Source organism: Pithys albifrons, chromosome 7 (genome assembly GCF_047495875.1).
Source record: "Pithys albifrons albifrons isolate INPA30051 chromosome 7, PitAlb_v1, whole genome shotgun sequence".
In the NCBI taxonomy this organism is placed as follows: Eukaryota; Metazoa; Chordata; class Aves; order Passeriformes; family Thamnophilidae; genus Pithys; species Pithys albifrons.
The window spans coordinates 21,162,429-21,181,073 of NC_092464.1; the positions used below are offsets into that span (position 1 = coordinate 21,162,429).

Sequence of the window (18,645 nt, forward strand, 5' to 3'; positions counted from 1 at the left end):
ACACTTACTTACATGACAACAACTGGCATGTGTGGTAATTTTATAACATCCTCAACTCCACAGTAAATAGTTTTACTTCAAATGATAAATGTTGCCTCAACTAGGTATCTTGCCAATCTAATTTCAGCATTAGCATTTGAGGTGATTGTTGCTGGTCATAAAAATTTTGCTATTTCATCATCTCTGCTTTTTGCTGCGTTTGATATAGATACATGTAATGAATCCAGACTGGCTTATACTGAAGTAAAAACATACACCTAAAATTAAATCTTTCAGAAAGGCTAATTAAAGTGAATGGATCACACTAGAGATACTCACGCAATAGAACGCCATATCACATACTGCTCTCCTTTACCATTAATGGAGGCCAGATCTCCTCCTATAGCTCGACAAAACTCTTGTGATTCAAGCCATGTTTTCTTTTGGTCTGCTCTTGAAAAAGGCTAAAGAGAGCATTTTGCAATCAGACAAAATAGACCATATAGATCAAAATATCAAGAAATATCAGCTACACAAAAAGAATTAATTTACAATTAGCTTGTTCTGTGCAGATTACAGAAACTTTGAATACAGAGTTTAGGAGTGTTCACCCATGTGAAACACAGGCTGAGAATGATGGTCTTTAAGACAAATTAGCAAAGTGCATTGCTGATGGGAATATCAACTGTAAGGCAACAACAGAGATCAAACCTTTAGTTTGGTCTTTAACAGAATAAACAAAAATATGGGCATTTCATTAGAAAGGAAGAAGGTTTCAATATATAATCTGTAAATAAGATTATGAAACAATAAGACATATGGATACCAATTTTTATTGCATATATGTGCAGCAAAAAGAAACTACCTTAAGAAGAAATAATCGACATACTTACTTTGTAACAGAAGTTAATACCATTGTTTGTGTCCCAACCTTCTGGACACCGGGGAATAGGAGTTGTTGTAGGAACAGGGGGAGGCGTCACTCCTTCTGCCCACACTTTACATAGGAACTTTGCCTTTTCTTCACATTTTATTACATCCCATAATCCACCTGCCATTCCAGTCCTCATGGCAACGCAGCCTGGTTTTCTTCCTGGTTGTAAACCAGAATGCACAAAACAAAAAATTAGGGGGTCATAAGAATTTAGAAAATTTTATATTGTATTATGAAAGAAGTAAAGTCTTTACACAAAGTGAAAAATATTTCTAATGTTAGAGTAGGCCCCCAGGAAGGCCACAAAAATTGGGGGACAGAACACCTCTTAAGGATTGGGGTTCTTCAGCCTGGAGAAAAGATGGGAAGATATTACCATGGCTACTCAATATCTAATGGGGGCTTATAAGAAGAAATGCTTTTTTCCAGAGCCTGTAGTGACAAAACAAGGAGCAACCATTTTAAAATGAAAGAAGGTAGGTTGATTGGGCATAAGGAAGAAATTTCTTTATTATGAAGGTGATGAAACACTGGAACAGGCTGCCCAGCGTTGTAGATGCCCCATCCCTGGAAGTGCTCAAGGTCAGGTAGAAAAAGGTTTTGAGCAACCTTGTCTACAGGAAGCCATCCATGGCAGGGACAGGGACTATGTGATCTTTAAACATTCCTTCCAATACAAACAATTCTATGTTTCTATGATTCTAATTTTTATGAAAAAAACGCAAAAAAATTTGCGATTCATCCACATCTGAAATATAGAATTGTAGCTCACATCAAGTCACCTCCAGGGGCTGACTCTAGAAGCCCTCGAGACTAGCTCAGTTGGTTAGAGCATGGTGCTTGTGGGTTTGGTCGCTGTATGAACCATTCACTTAAGAGTTGGACTAGATGATCCTGATGGGTCCCTTCCAACTCGGAATATTCTGTGAAACCTATAACCTTAGATGAAAAAAAATCTTCCCCAAAACCGAAGATGTGGTTAGAAGTAGTTTCTCACAATTGTCTAATTTGGCTTATGATTTTCAAAAATTAACTTGCTGTATATAAGCAAGACACATTCAAATTAGCAGTTAGGAACTGAAATTAAACAGAATTAGAAGATCTAAAAGGCAAATGCAACATGCCAGAACTTTAGATGCTAACAACCATCACCCTTCTGTTACGATCATGTCAGAAATTAAATTAACTCCCATCCCTGTATTTTGGTCCTCTTGTCCTTCCCTACAATCCCATTTCCTCTAGGACCAGAGATGCTTCATGCATTCTTTTGTCTCACAAACCTCAGAATATTCAGTGAGCAAATGTACTATGAGATATGGCTGAACAGGCCTAATTTGCAACCAGGATGCAATATGCATGCAGAGATTGTTCTTCCTGAGTGGTACAGACACAGATTTTCCCAGAACAGTTGCAAATCAGAAACCTGATCTCAACTGAAAATTTCTTCCCAAGCTCATATTAAAAACTCATTTCAACACTAAGCAGGAACTTAGCAACAACACTGGATGCTTGGAGAAAACAGCCAGACATATTTGAAAGCAATTAGTCATTATGCCATCAAGAGAGGCTGAGGAATGAAGTAAAAAAAAAATTCAAGCTGTGAGCAATGTATTACGGGCACTGGACTCATTAAACAGTACAGAGCCATACCTACCAGGCATTTCAGAATTCCAATGTGTAAATAAGACAGATTCACCATTAGTCCACTTGAATGTTCCCTTTTCTTCTACATCTGAAAGTCCAATCCAAAAGTATCTTTCTGTTCTCAGCCCAACCAGGCTAGTAAGATAGGCTTGTTCATATCTGTTCAAAAGAAAACAACCATTAAATTAATAAAATTAAATTTTTTTAAAAAAGTTGTAGAAGGCTTTTTTTCGCCTGAGAATTACTTCTGTACCTTTTGAAAGCATATCTTGAATAGATTTATTTGAGCAAAGAATATAAGTAAAACATTAAATAACAGACATTTTGTAAGCTTCAATACCAATATTCTGCCTTCTCTTTCGGTGTCCAGTGAAGAAGGTAGTATAATCATGGACTGACATGAAATTGGTGGGAAAGAAGAACCTGACATGATTTATGTGTTATACCAGTGCATTTTTCAAGTTTCTAGTACTCTTGTATTTGAATGACTTCTTGCTTCAGGTAAATCCAAAACTGGAAAAAGAATCTCAGCATTAATGAAGAGAGTAGAGTAGTATGATACTGAATTATGGAACTAAGGAACACTTTAATTAGATCCAATGATCATGCAAGAAAGGTGATATTTGGGAAACTAACCCATGCAGAAGTAAAGTCTGTCATCGTTCATAATGGTGTTTAAACAAGCTCTTAAGAAATCAAAGCAAATGAATGTCTCCCCTTAACAAGGTGTAGTCTGAAGACCACACTGATGTTAAACCATTTTTATGACAGCTGCAGTGTTTCCTATATTTAGAGAGCTACCATTTGTGACAGCTGAAGCTTTCACACTCCTACATACTTATTTAGACTATATAGAAACAAATAAGGGAATGCATAAAGCATCAAGTCATCTGCAAACAAAATAAGCTCTTTCTTGACTCTTTCATTTTTTCCAGCATTCTGTGCCCAATAATGTTCAGAAACTTAGCACATACTGAGCACTGGCAAAAGTGTGATCGATTTTCAACTACCAGGCACTTCTACTATCATTTGGTTTCTTATTTAATTGTTTTTAAAATTAGCTTAATTCTGAGAAGATCTGATAGTTGAAAATTATATCCTCTTGTTCATTTGAACTACCTTTTGAAAGGAATTCCGAGACATGGCTCTTCATTTAATAATCAAAATTGGATTCTGTATCCTTCATTCGAGTAAACCAATACAACTAAGGAAGTAGGAAACATAATTCTATTTTTCCCCTGACATAACCCTCTATATCAATGCTGATTTCACAGCCATGACCTACTTTTACAATAAACTGGATTTCTGGATTTGAGTATACATGCAAAAATTGTAACAAGTTCTGTATCTACAGCTGTCCTCTTAAGCTAGATTTTTGTCCAGATGATATGCAGGATGTTAGATGTTGAATCTTCATGTGATCCCCTCATAGAAGTAGTCTTTTACATACCTGTCTTCAATAGTCGCTAAAAAAGCCTGATGCCTTCCACAGGTTTGATTTGCTTGAGAAAATGATACAAATGTATTTCCAATGAAGTAACAATAAAAACCATGTCTTTTCCATCCCTGTCAAAATAAATGTGATCACATACGTTGCAGTGAAAGGAAAGGAGAAAGGAAACAAAGAAATGAAACCAACTGATTTATACCACTGTTAGCTAACCATTACACAAAGGAACAACAGAGCTGAAAAAATCATAGAGGAAACAGATAGCATCAAAGCTTTTTAAATTTTGTTTCAAATAATGCTTCCCATCAGTACATTCCACTCACAAAGGCATGAAAGGCATTTCTGTGCACCTTTTGTGCTCAGTATAGGATTGCGCATGGGCATTGTGCAATCATGAGGATCATCTTGAGAAACAAATTTTGGCTTGGGTTCTCAGAAAGGGAACGACACCTCAAATGAATTTATTGTTAACTAACATTAACACTCTCTTCTAATGTTTTGTCATTCAAATGTCATTTACTCAGGAACATGCTTTCAGAGGAGGAGTTTGCTGGTACCAGCCACAATTCACATAAGTTTTCTTCTGATGGTTTTCAATTTCTGACTCTTCAGAGACTTTTTTCTGAGACTATGCACACAGTTCTGTAGGTAAGGATAACATTCACAAATATTAGGAACATTTTATCTTCTCCAGCAGTGAATATTTGTAAGGATTACATGTCGTCTTTTATAAATACTGGTACTAATCGTCGAAGGCTTCCTCTGCGACTGTGTTAAGCAGACTTGGGATAAAAGGCAATTTTCTTCAAGGAAGAGAAAAACTCGGTAAGATTTTCCATGACATAACAAATTACAGCAGTTTTTTGGAATTAGAGTGTTATGTCACCAGAAGGCGAGCACTGCCAAGTAAACAATAGATCTGCTGGCAGGTCAGAAGGAGCACCGTGGATTCATTTTATTTGGGCACTGCTAACAAATTCTTCAGAGAGCACTGCCAGAGACCACAGCAAAGCCTTGCGAACAGTATGTAGACAAGGACATGCCTTCTGCTGTGAATAATTTTCTACAAAATTGTAGACAGAGCTGAAGAGCAACTGCTGGTACAAGCAAACTCCTCAGGCAAGCTTGAATGCCAACCAAGGAAAAATGGTCTGCTGCAAAGAGAACAGGTTTGAGATGTGATTTAAGTTCTGGAAAAAGAAAGGGAGTATCAAGACCCAAATGACAGTCATAGACTAGGTTTAATCATATGTTTCACCTCACCCATCTGCCATAAAAATGAGGAGGGAAACTCTGATGATGATGATGACACAGAACCCATTTTTCTTGTTTTATCAATCACCTAGGTGACAGTTTCTCCTCCTTATCATTCCTAGCAGCCTATTCAGATCAGACAGCTTTTTCTTCACTTACTCTCTGGCAGCCCATATCAATGGTTTCCTCTTCCAAAGGAGCATCTGACATGGGTTTCCTTTTACAGATGTAGCCAATTTTTTTTTCACAAGAATGGTCTGCCCAAAATCCATCCTGTACATAAGAAAAGCATATCACAGTCAAGTGAGATTTAATCTTCCAGAAAGGTGCTTTGTGCTTTTAAGTATTTACTATTTTTGATATTTTTAAAATAATCAGAATTTATATTTAAGTTCACTTCTTAATTTCAACCTCATTCCAATCTCACTTCTGGAGCTGATTCACCATTGATTTATACTTTATGTGATAATTACACTTCTGAAAAATGAACCCTTGGAGGTGACAGCAATACATGATCTTTACAAAGATGACTGATTTAATAATCATGCAGGAGGAAAGGGAAGTATCATTTCTCCCCACAGAAATACAACTGCAACAGAAAAAGAAAAACAAACAAACAAACAACAATAACAAAAAAACCCAAACCAAACAAATCAAACAAACCAAATAAAACAACAAAAAACCCTCAAACCACACAAAAGCCAAAACTGAAAGACTACAATCCTTTTTCCTAAAACATTGAAGATGCAAAGAGGTCCTTGTTAAAATTAAAATTAACATTGCTGTTCTTCATAGTAGAAACTCTCAGAAGAAACAATGACATTCAGTTGGTAGTTGGTGCTGTACAGAAAGACAGGAACCTCACATCATGTTACCAATATATTTTACATATATTTTGGTTGAACAGATGAACTAAGGTGTTGGAAGAGGAACCTTTGTGCAAAACACTTTCTCTCACCTGTGCCTTAAAGACTCCACTTTGCAAAAATAAAATCATAGCAGTTGCTGGGAATTTTCCCCCATCCCCCCCCCCCCCCCCCCCCCAAATGTAAAATAATCACAGTGATACAGGGAGACTTTTGTGACAACATGCTAAGTCCTCAAGAGCCTCAACAAACCCACTTCCAGTAGAAACTCTCCCAAAGCTCAACTCTACTGCCTACAACTACAAAGACTTGGATGTTGGTGCTTGTGTTTGTCCTGTGCTGACTGCAAGGCAAGTCCATTTGTGGCTGTCTCATCATCTCCTACCACATCTTTCTGTCTCATTAGGCTGGTTAGACACTTCAAATAACCTCCCAAAACTCTGATCTCAGCCTGGGAGAAATCAGCAAAACGTTGTAAACCTTTAGGCTACTTCAACAGAGAAAACCTACTCTGAAGCTTTGGGTTTCTAATTGCAGGAAAGTCCTTTGCTGCCTTTTCATAACTGTGTTTTCTTTGAGAAATTCATGCAGTAATTCCTAGGCACTTCTTACAATGTCTTACGAGTTGCTTTTTGCAAATATATATCTGTTCCCTCAATTCCTCATTAACTAAACCCAAATACTTCCTTTAAGAAGAAGAGGGTGTCATAAACAGGGCCAGGCTTTGTTCCACAAAAATAAGTGATGGTTTCAGATGGTTTCAGCCAAGGAGTGATCCATCAGAAATAAAAGGAATGAAAATATGTATGTAGGTAGGTAGACAAATGCCAATAGAAAACAGGGAAGGTCAACTAATAGGTATGTATTGTTTGGACAGCTGATGGCTGATTCCAAGAGATAATGACCTAGTACAACTTCCATGGAATTTCTTCAGACAAAACCTACATCATGTTTTCTGCATTGCTTTTGAGTGCTGACACAAGTGAAAGGATGATAGCTCTTTTAAAGCAGCAGAATGGAACAGCAGGCCATTACTTTTATTTATAGTTGTAGCCATAAATACATCTACTGCTGGTGGAATCAAAAGGGCCTCTGAGGTTTTGATACAAGTCTTAATACATATTCAGTGCTGGGGTGCCCCAAGATTCTTCTGTGGTGACTGGCACTGTGTTAGGTGAAGGAAGAGGAGGCTTGGTCTAACAGAGGATAGAGTCCTCCCTTCCCAAAGTCAAGGCCCAGCATCCCAAACCAGTATTTTCAGGCGAGTGTTGACCATAGTATTAAGCATGCCAAGCCTGCCACCAGGAACTCTGTTTCTAAGCAATGATCATGGGTTATCTGCCTGCACTGAATGCTGCACTTTTAGCACATAACTTCTTCTCATACTTCCTGCACCAATACTTTCATGTATAATACCATACACCCTAAAATTCGTACTAACAGACAAGGGTAGATAAAGGGCACAGGATGGTAAATGAGACAAAACCTGAAGTATGTGTTCCTAGCAACTTACTGCCCACATGCACCCAGGCCAGCTACCTCAAAACCTCCTGTGCCTGAGCAAGTTCTCCAGCCTTGACTAGTATAAAAGTCCTTGAAGCAACTACCATTTACAACCTCGGTTGACTGACCTTCACATTTGAGCACTCAGCTTCTTTCCACTGTGTGACCCTATAAGTCTGTTAGACAAAACATCTACTACATCCTCAACCACCTGGCATAGCACAAACAATGGAGTACAAAAATCCTCACAGCCTTAAAAGACTGTTGGTTTAATTACCATGTTCACTATGACCTGGTTGACACGGAAGAAATGTACATTTACACTCTTCTCCTCAGAGCATTCCCACTAATACAATGAAGAAGAATTGTTAATAGATTATAATTTTGTTCAAGCTTCTGACCAGCACAAATTTTTTTCACTAAAATATATATCAAATTCTAGCCTTCCAGATACATCAGAGTGCACATGAAGTTACTTCTTCCTGCTAAATTCATACAGTACATTCATTCAGTAAAAAAACTGTAGATCTGAAGTTTGACCCAGCCAGAGAACACCTCCACAAATACAGATAGTTCTGCTCAGTTTTGGGAAGTTAATATGCTACACCCTACACAGGCTTGCTTCTTCTGTGGATACTGCTGCTGTTTTGCTCTCCCAAGGATGCTGTTTGAGTCCTCTTCCTCATTCTTTCCTGGAACTGATGATGCGGCACCTTTTCTTCCTAGTCCTGCACCTGTTACCTCCTCTGTATCTCCTACAACTTCCTCCTGCTGCAGAGCTGGCTCAGCCCTCTCCTGCTGCACTCAATCTCAGCTTTCAAACTCGACTGTTTCCTGACCAGAATGATGGAGACTGATTAACCAGCTGCATGCATAGAGGCCACTGCTGCTGTTGATGACTGCATCTAAGTGAAGTGAGAAAACTAGGGCTATCAGTGCTTCATTGCAGGCTTGCCCTATGAGGCAAGCTCAGTAGAGTGCTAGGACATTGGGAAAAAAATTTAGTTCTTGTCTTCATTTATAAGTGCAATCACCAGAATTGTAGCAAGAGAATATCAGTCAAGTTTTAATCTTTCAAAATAAGAAAATACCTTTAGTATGAGTATAAACTGCTTTCCCTCCTAATAAAAAACTGAAAGACATGGTAAGTTCAATATTTTTAATTATCATAAAAAGGAAAAATACCATTTTGCAACATCAGACAGACCTCAGTTTCTGTAATGCTCCAAGGTCATTGATCATGCACAAATGCAGTCATTCAGGAAAGACTTTCACTAATGTCACTGCTAACTACTTTTCTCACAGTCCTTCATGTGCAGTGCAGATACAAGAATAACAACTAAACCACCTAGACCCAAGATTTATAACTCTGCCTAGACAAATAAAACAATAGTTTCTGTTTTCTTCTAAATATAGTATTTCTCTCTAGCATCAATAAAAATTGCTAGTGTCATTTTTAAGGTAAATCCCATATTCAGTCAAAGCAGAAAAATCCAAACATATCCAAAATGTCTTTGTAGCTCCTTGAAAAACATCCTGAAGAAATATTTTCTTTAAAAAGCCCACATGCACAAACTGAAATCCAGAAATAAGTATCTTGAGGGGAAGTTGCCACCACCTGCCTGCTTCTCAGGGAATACACTGAAATTTTCTGTCAACCTTGAACACGATCCTTCTTCAGAAAAGTAATACCTTTAACACTCTAAAATAGGTTGCTTCAAGCAGTAGTAACCCTATTTTTGTACTGCTGTATGGCAAAAACCCCAAATTATAAATTAAATTATAAGACAATTAAGTAAATAACTATATGACTTTACCTTTCCCTTCATAAGAACACAGTCTTCTTGCCTGTTGTTTGCATGAGTGGGTTCTCCACGAAGCCACTTGGTATACGTGACAGGTGTCCCATCACTCCATTCAAAATACATCTGAATCTTGAGGTCATTCAACCCAATCCACAGCTCATCAGCTGGTTCTAAAACATACAATTAACAAGGTTGAGAACAGCTCCTTTTTATGACATTAACTTTTATCTTCATGGAAGAGAAAATAATTTATTCTTAGGAAGTTTAAAAGGCATTCACAGGAAATTAAGGCTCTCAGTTTCATAAAACGGTCAAACCATTCCTCATATACTCACTCCAGTCACCAGGAAAGGCCACTCACCATAGTGGCAATACAATAAGTGTGTTTAACTTTGCACAAAATAGCCAAAATACTCTCTTTGTTGAATTATAGTGCAACTCAAAACTCTTGTAACAAGATAAGAATAAACACCCAAATAAAATTTTACCTCCCTTTTCCTCCTGCTTTTAGTGTTGTGAAGAAAGACATGTTCTATTTTCTAATGCTCAGACACCTAATGTTGTATTTTAGAACTGATGATCAGAGTACATGCAAATTTTCCCATTACATGTGTTCCTAGATTTTATTTCATTTCAGAGAAAAATGAAATTCATGTAGTTGCTGGACTTTTTTCACTTTATAGTTAAAGGATTTAGCTGGTGGGTTTTGACTGGAAGGAAAATGCACGACTGATCAAGGATGTTACTTCACAGAAACTGTTTCTTAGAGGTTTATTTGTTTGTGTTTAAAATCCTCCTTTCCAACACATTGCTACTGTACATAATGTTCATATCCAGTTTTGTTCTGAACAAAGTATTTGAATAAGTATTAAAGATTAAGCTATTTATAATCAGTCTGAACTCCATCATGTCAAAGGTTATTTTTCTCCAGAAAAGATTTTGTATTTTTTAAGGTAGCATTAAATTATTTATTTGTAGTCTGTTACCCAGCTTATAGTAAAGGCAGCAGCTGTTTCCTTTTGTCTGCCTCACTATGACTCAGATCACACTAAGCAACAACATGCAGGGTCCTTTCCTTAGATATCACTCTTTCCAAACAAATTACTTAGTTGCTAGAGCTTATTATTATAAGTATTTCTCATGAAGGATAGGGAGACTGCTTTTTAAGAATTTTATCCATTGCTTATGACCTTCCATTTCTACAACTTATCTACTGCACTCAGGGTTTTTTCCTGTTCAGATTGTTATCAGAGTTCTTGCATTCTTGCATGTCTTCCTCTAAAGCACTCTATTCAGACTGACCACAGTCAACATGACAATGAAAACACATAGAAGTTAAAAACAGGATTGTGAGCCCAATCAAAGGACATCAGTTGTAGGAGCAGGTCTCTCAATGGAACTGCAAATACTTCTTTGCTGTTGCTGATCCTAGCAACAGAAGTGGCTGTAGAAAAGCTAAAAGTAATTTTCCCCACAGCAATCCTTTCTGATTATCACATTTCAAATGAAGGGTCTCCTAGATACCCCTATAAGCTGAAACTTTCCTGTGACATTTCTCCCCTCTGGTAGTTCAGGAACATGGTGGCCTCCCATTCTGACAAACCCAGCTGCTACAAGGATCACCCTCCCAGACTGCCACTTTAAGGACAGAACCAACTGTCTCTCCTTTCTCTTCCTCTCCCTTGGCCCTCTGTCCTTATTATGTCTATGCATGATCAGCACTCATAGCTCATCCATAATGTTCTTACCATCTATCCTGCAATAAGAAACATGCAGATTCGCAGGACATCAGGCTCCATTTTCAAACAGTCATCTTTACCTCTTCTTCCAGACTGCTCTTCATGATTAAAGTCCCCCAAAATTACATTTCAGTACCCTATTTTAAACTCTCCTCTGCTAACACAATTGAAAGTTATTCCAGTTCCACTGCCTATCACACTCTCAGTCCCTCCTTGCTACTGCCATCAATGCTCTCTAGCTTATTTTGTGTTATTTCTTAAAATCTTTATGTCTGTATTTATTGAGGACTTAAGGACAGTAGAGGCCTCATGCATGGCCAGAGATCCTACTGTGGTGGGCTCACACCATGGTAATAGAAACAATCAGCAGCATTCTTTAACAAAATAACTACATCAAAGTCCTCTGAATAAGGCATGCAAATCTATGGAGTCTCTTCCTACATAATGGTTTTTTTCTCACTAGAAGAACTGCTGTTTTTTTACAATCATCACTACAGCTGGCTGACTAAATACCAAGTCTTTTTTTTTTCAAGTCATTTGTAAAGCTGCTTCCCATTCTCAGTCATGCCCTGGGCCACATTTGTGCCATATCACATGCTGGACTTCCGTATAAACATCCAGAATGCACTTCTTTACTCTTCATGTTCCTCTCTAAAGTTCTCCTTTGCGGGTGATAACAACAAAAGCTCAGCTACCATGACAATACTTATCCCATTGTATCCCCTTTTCTTTTGTTTTATCGTGGGACTGTGAATTATTTGGCATAAAGATAGACTTCTTTCTGTACAGCACTTATTTCATCAGAGTTCTGATGCAGACAAGATTTTCCAGGCAGTGCAATACATGGTGTTCTCCTCTCAGTGATGAATAAGGGTAATCTGATACAGCCATAAACTACCATAAAAGGCTTCTTTAGTTGTTCCAGTTTTACTCCTCTGAAAAGAATGCTTTCAAAATAGTCTGTTGCAGCTAGTGTACCATATGTGACAAGCCTGATTTTCTTCAGGACTTTCTGAAGAAACACTCACTTCTACAAAAACAGTGAAGGATAGTCAGTTCAGGAAAGGCCTCTGGAGAAGGTATTAAACTCTGAAATAATCTACTTCCAAGACGTAAGGTGAAAATACAGTTAGTTTCCTTTAGAATCAAACTTCTTTCAAATGCCCTAGTGTCTCATCAAGATGCCCACCTTTCCTAATAATCTCTTTTGAAAGGGTCAAAGTTTCATGTTGTTTATGAAAGAACAACCAATAGTCTTTCAGGAGTGTGAAGATAAGCACAAGTTGTCATAGAGTTGGCTAGGACACAAAGGTAAAGCATATCAGCTTTATGATTGCTACTCCAAGACTGCTGTCACACAGCAGCTCAAAGCAGATTGGTGCACCTTCAGTGAAAGGTAAACTAAGTCACCCTTAGCTGGCACTAAAAGCACATGTGGGACCAGTTACTGCGAAGAAGGATACATAGGTGTGAACTTGCTCCTCCCATCAAAACGCAGTAGCTGACCCTACATGCAAAAGTAGGTTCATGTGAAGAAATGGCAACCATAAAACTGCCTCAGCATCAGCATGATTGCATTTTCCCTAATGAACACACAGCATCTGTAGTCTTAACTTGCCTTGCAACAGCTCAAATGTGTGCTCAGAAAGCAAGCACCTAAGTAATATATATAATGTGGGGCACATCTGAAACCATGTACAGACAGCTTCCTTTTTCAGAAGAAGCACAAGCAGCGTGACTTGAAAGTAAGGACACTGCAGTGCTGGCAATAGGACCCTGATCTTCCCAAACTATCTATGACCAGCAGATTTTGCTTCCCTTCATTTATTTTTGCAGATCAGTACTAAAAATCCTTTCAGCTTGTGAAAAAGTTGTTAAATTTTTTTAATCTGTTCAAAGGGAGGCAGACACTAAGAAAGAAGCATTTAGGGATTATGCAATTCGTGTCACTGACCACAGCCTTTCTGTGATGGTATAGTCTGGCTGGGGTTTGTACTCTTATTGTGTGGGGTTTTTACAAGGATTTTTTAAATTTAAAATTTAACTCTTTCTGCACCCTCTGATCAGGACAGTTTTATTTTTTTAAACAGTCTCTTCATTTTATTAACAGGTAAGACATATTCAGAACACTTTCTTTACTTAGCGTAAATATATGTTTATATGATATTATGAATATATATATATGTTATGATGAAAAATTACTCACGGTACCCAAGCTGAGAAATAACAAAGCTGTATTCTTCAACATTATGGATACTCGCCAGATCTCCATCCTCTTTCCTGCAAGATGTTAAGGCATCTTTCCATATTTTTGGGTCCCTATGAACCATGTAACAGTGACCAGCATATGACATCCATTGATCAGGACACCTAATAGGCACATTAGTCTCTGAAAATTAAAAATGCCATGAAGAATTTCAGAGGTCTATTCTTAACTGAAGACTAAACATCATGTAAGGAAATATTTAACAAAAAAATTGAATCATATATTTTCTTCATGAACAATGGCAGAGATGAAAAATATGCACAGGGATAATAATTCGCATGAACAGTTAAAATTTGAAACCTCCAAATCGTTCTTAAAAAACACTAAGGTTGTAAACAAATGCTTGCAAATTGAAAAAAGACAAAACAGTTTTAACTTTTATATGCATGCATACATACATAATAAAATGTAAGGTCTGCAGAGCAGTGCTTTGTAGCTTTTCTATGCGCATGTCAGCATCTCTCTTCAACCTCTATGGTGAATAGCTATCTGTTAAGAATCTGGATTTACAATACATATTTGTGAGGGTAATTTTTAACTGACTCTACTAAATCACAACAGAATCCAAATAAGCATACTGCTTTTAGGAATCCTTTTCAGAAGTTTCAATCAGAAAATTATACTGTCAAAATGAATTATTTATGCTTAAAACTTGCTTTCAGAAGTTCAGCAGAACAGCACCAGAGTATTGCTGACAAACACATTGCTGTTCAGCAAACAATTCAGCCTTGGAAGGAGTGCCACCACAACATATAATAAACAGAGTATTGATGTTGTAGAAACAAATTCTGATTCTTGCATCTCTTTATTTATAATCAGCAGATGGGTTTAGCAAACACCAACAGAACAAGGACAGCAGGTTTTCAAAAATTCTGCTGCCAAGAAAACACGTCTGAAGGAAAAGCAACACCTTTGTGTATAATAGGGGGATATATTCTGTAGAAATATTTAAATAGGTATCCAAAGTCATGACAGTCTGGCCCAGGTTACATACACATATCCTGTTCCAACTGGAATAAGCTGATAGTTAAGAGATACTTAGTGTCACAACACACATATAAAGTGTCTGCCATTAAAGACCTGCCTCTAAAAAGTGCTAGCATGTTCTCACAAAGTTTAAGTAAAACCAAACTTTTTTTGTCTCCCAGAACAAGAGGGTCAGTGCTCTACTCAGAGCCCTCTCATTTCTGCTACAGGAGAGAGAGAACTGGAAGAGAGAGACAGAGAGAGAGAGAGAGAGACAGAGAGAGAGAGAGAACCCTAGAAAACAAACTGAATGTATATGGTGATACTGGCAGAAAAAAGAGAGCACAGTGGTGGCAAATGCTGTGTAGAGGTTAGTCTGATGCTTCAGACAGCTTCAAATTTGTCTTATACCTGGTCTCAGCTGTGAGCATATGCATTTTACAGTGCTTTGCTGAAAGTCAGGTAACATGCACCTCCAACACACTTAGCACATCCTTCTGCAAAGTGCAGACACTGGATAGAGCAAAAATCAGGGGTTCAGAGAAGGCTACAGAAAGAGTTACAGAACTATTTATTCCTCAGTGATTCTGAAGCATCTCTTTTTCAAACCATTGGAGACTGTGACGATATTACTGTAAACATCAAAGCAGCTATGGCAGGACAGGGAAAAGCTTTTGCTTGTAGACCCAGTAACAGCAGGGAATTTGTTGCAGGCCACTAAACAAGAGAGCAGTTGATGGTGGTCTAGTTTCTTTGGTGTAAGTCTTATTTTGAAGTACATTTCTGGTTATTTCTTAGTAAGAGAAACTCTTCAGTTCTTTATTTCCACTACTCAGCAAAAATAAACTCAGTTGTTCCCCATTCTACTTTTAAAGAAAATACATGGCTGCTCAAAGCCATACAGTCTACTTTTTCATCCTAATGGAAACAAGTATTACTCCTTGAATTTCATTTGACTTAAGCAAAAGAAAAAATGCTAATTTCAACAAAGAAGAGGTAACAAATGAAATTACATTAATGTGTCAAAAATATTATTCCACATGTCAAGTCAAGTTGATGAATTTACAGGTTCATGAATATACAATGGTTATTCCTCAAATAGATAGCAAATACTTTTGTGAAGTTTAAACTTGACCTTCTGCAGTCTGAAAATCTCACAGTGATTGACTTGGGTGTGTAAAATGGTGAAGTTTGTCTCATGATTCAGATGTTCAAATTTCTTTCTCAGACCCATCCTCTGTGGTCTAATAGGAGAGAGCTCACACAGCAGTCACATTTGGAAACAACATTTTAAGATCCCTACACATTCTTGGCTTGGAATTAAATCTATTTTGGCAGTCACTTGGTGGAGGTAGACAGACAGAAAGGCCTTCCTTAGAAAATTAAGTTAAAAAATAAGAACATTTTGCAGTTCAAATGAATATGTTCCTGTTAATCTACTTTGCTGTGTACAGGGCAAATGCTGCATAGCCCTAAAATTCTACATCACTTTGATGTATAAAATGATGTGGCCCCCTGCTGGAAAAAATACTTTTGCTACAAAAAAACCCCCAAACTAAACCAAACCAAGAAAAAAACAAACCAGAACAACAACAACAAAAGAAAAAAAAACCCTGAACCTATTGGCTTTGTGAAAATATATCTGTAATGAAAACAAATATTCTGTAAAGATTTTTCTTGGCTTTGTTTTGTACATAAGCATGATCATATTCTGTTGTAAAGTGTTCCTCTGTCCCACAATCCTCACATACCGCCCTGTTAGATTCAATTGTAACTTCTAGGGTTAAAATTTCAAAGGATTGCCTCTATGTTTAATGTCAAGTCAATAATTAAAAGCATGTATGAATTTGCAATTAATTCATTTCTTGACTCGGGAGCCCTCGTCCGGAAAACATAACCTGCCATGAGTTTTCCTTTACACCTTTAGAAGCTGAGGACACTTAACATCTTGCATGATCCCATTCTTACTCCTTTTATGACTTCTGCCCATGGGACAGAAATACATAACATTTCTGAATAACATTTTGAATAACATTTTATGAAGTGAACCACTGCCAATCTCTGCTTAATCCACACCAAGTTTACTCAGCAATGTCTGTTCAATTGAAAACTTCTGTCTCTTCCTCCAAATTACTGGTAAACTGGAGGGTGGAGACGGGGGGAAGAATCGAAAGTAATAAGAAAGCAATTGGCCATTAGATTCCCTCAAAAACTGACTTTAAATCAAGAAAATATAGCAACTAGCATTGAATTGACAGTATATTTACAGGCTTCAGTGTTTAAGAACTGATGTATGAAACCTGAAAAGACAAGCAGTAGCCAATTGAACAACCTAAGACAGCCTAAATAAATTAAACTATTTGGGTATCACCTGTATACAAATACTAACTCAACTTTACACCTTAATTTAAGAAGTAATTAAAATATGCATTGATGTCTTTCACAGCTAAGACAACAAATATGGTTGATTTCAATACTGAAGTACTAATTTAATTAAATATTAATTAATAAATGTTTCAATCAATATTTAATTAAGGAGACACTAGCTCGTTCTTCTTGTTTTTTTCTTAGCAATAAAGCAAAACTGCACAGATTGTATATTGGCAAAAGCAGGAAAAATATTTAAAAAACACAACTACTTTTTAGGCTAAATGTCAAACACTGTTTTTCCAAAACATCTGTTTTGCCAATAATGATGCATATTAATAAATGAACTGGAAATCTAGTAATGATTTAGGTTTCTTCTTCTAAAACCTATACAAAATAGTATCAGTGGATTTAAGAGATACAGGTATGTCCTGGAAAAAGAAAGAAACCTGGAAAGAGCAGAAAGGAGTGATGAAAGGTTACAAGGTGTTTATAGTACACAAAGATATAATAAGGAAATAGGTGTAAATAAACCTTATCTTTGTTTCATCTTTTCTATGTACATCGGGCATGTGCCAAAATTACATTTCTTCTGAAAAAGTGTCTGTATATGTATCATTCAAATAATTTCATAATGAATTTTAATAGTTTTACATGTATACAAACAAATATTTCTCTATAAATATTTCTCTGTATCTCTATTTATAAGATATATAGATATATTAAAAATATCTAACTCTCAAAAGAATTTTAAAAAATTTCCTCCAGTCCACTACTGACATGGACTGACAAACTTACTCACCTTCATAAGTAATACAAATTACAAGAAGAAGAAATGGATTTGTTTCATTTTGTCCACAGGGTTTCAGATAAATACACCACTTTTAAAAAGATTCAATTTTTTAATTATTATTTCATAAACAAAATCTGAAAGTTCTTGGTTTTGGAAAAAGAGAACTCCACAGTTTTTTAATTCAGAACTCAAGACTACTGAAGAATATTATTGAGGAAATAGAGAGGTCAGACCGAAAAGGAAGTACCCATTGTTCACTTTTACAGAGAATCTTGGTCAAACCACAATCCACAGTCCTTTGCTTAGTTTTAGCACATGCAATAACACCTGTTCCAATTACACTGGTCATTAATAATTTGTTGAGAGTTTATTACCAAACCTACCTGTAGGAATAATGAAAGACGTTAAAGTAGCATTTCCTCGTTTACAAATATAGCCAAGTTTCTGATCACATTCCCTGTTCTCCCACTTAGCACCTTTGCCAGGATTTAATACACCACAGATTTTTCCAGGTTCTGGAGAAGGATAGCCTTAAAAAAAAAAACCAAAAATCGACACAAATCTCAATAACAACAACAAAGCATAAGCAAAACATGGTTACCCTCTCAACTCACACATTTATTCTGGTCAGTGCTTTAAACATAAGATACATTAACATACAGACACTTGTGATTCTCCACAGTCCTTTTCAAGACCTGATCTCATGTTATTAAAAAACATGTTTTTTCTTTCATTTCTACATTCTATATTCCATTCATATATGAAATAAAAAGGATCAGAACTACTCAGCAATAAACTCACCAAAACAATATTTTTAGCATGCAAGATTGTTCACAGAAAATTTTGTTATATCATTACAATTTCATTACCATAGATTAGTTAGTCTTGTATTTGCAGTCTTGTTATACCTTCTCTCCACAGGAGAAAAAGATATGCTTATTTCCACAATGCAAATTTAAATTGTTTTCAAATTTTTTGTTGGTTAGCCCTCCCAAAAGTCTAAGCAGAATGATTTTAATTTAAACATTGAATACAGTTCCCATTTTTTTCTGCTATTTATTTATGGCTAGTGAGATGGA

General features: G+C 36.7%; 1 protein-coding gene across 2 annotated transcripts in view; it reads right to left on the bottom strand.

Annotated features, from left to right (window-relative positions):
- The window catches only part of LOC139674095 (macrophage mannose receptor 1-like), a 63,554-nt gene that overhangs the window by 21,031 nt on the left and 23,878 nt on the right, over positions 1-18,645 (bottom strand). For both annotated transcript variants that reach the window (XM_071560243.1, XM_071560244.1), the window contains 8 exons: positions 17,950-18,096; positions 13,381-13,563; positions 9,448-9,605; positions 5,421-5,534; positions 4,008-4,123; positions 2,568-2,716; positions 873-1,072; positions 319-443 (listed from right to left, as the gene is read on the bottom strand). In XM_071560243.1, the coding sequence (XP_071416344.1) occupies positions 319-443; positions 873-1,072; positions 2,568-2,716; positions 4,008-4,123; positions 5,421-5,534; positions 9,448-9,605; positions 13,381-13,563; positions 17,950-18,096 (1,192 nt within the window). The remainder of the gene's footprint in view (positions 1-318; positions 444-872; positions 1,073-2,567; positions 2,717-4,007; positions 4,124-5,420; positions 5,535-9,447; positions 9,606-13,380; positions 13,564-17,949; positions 18,097-18,645) is intronic.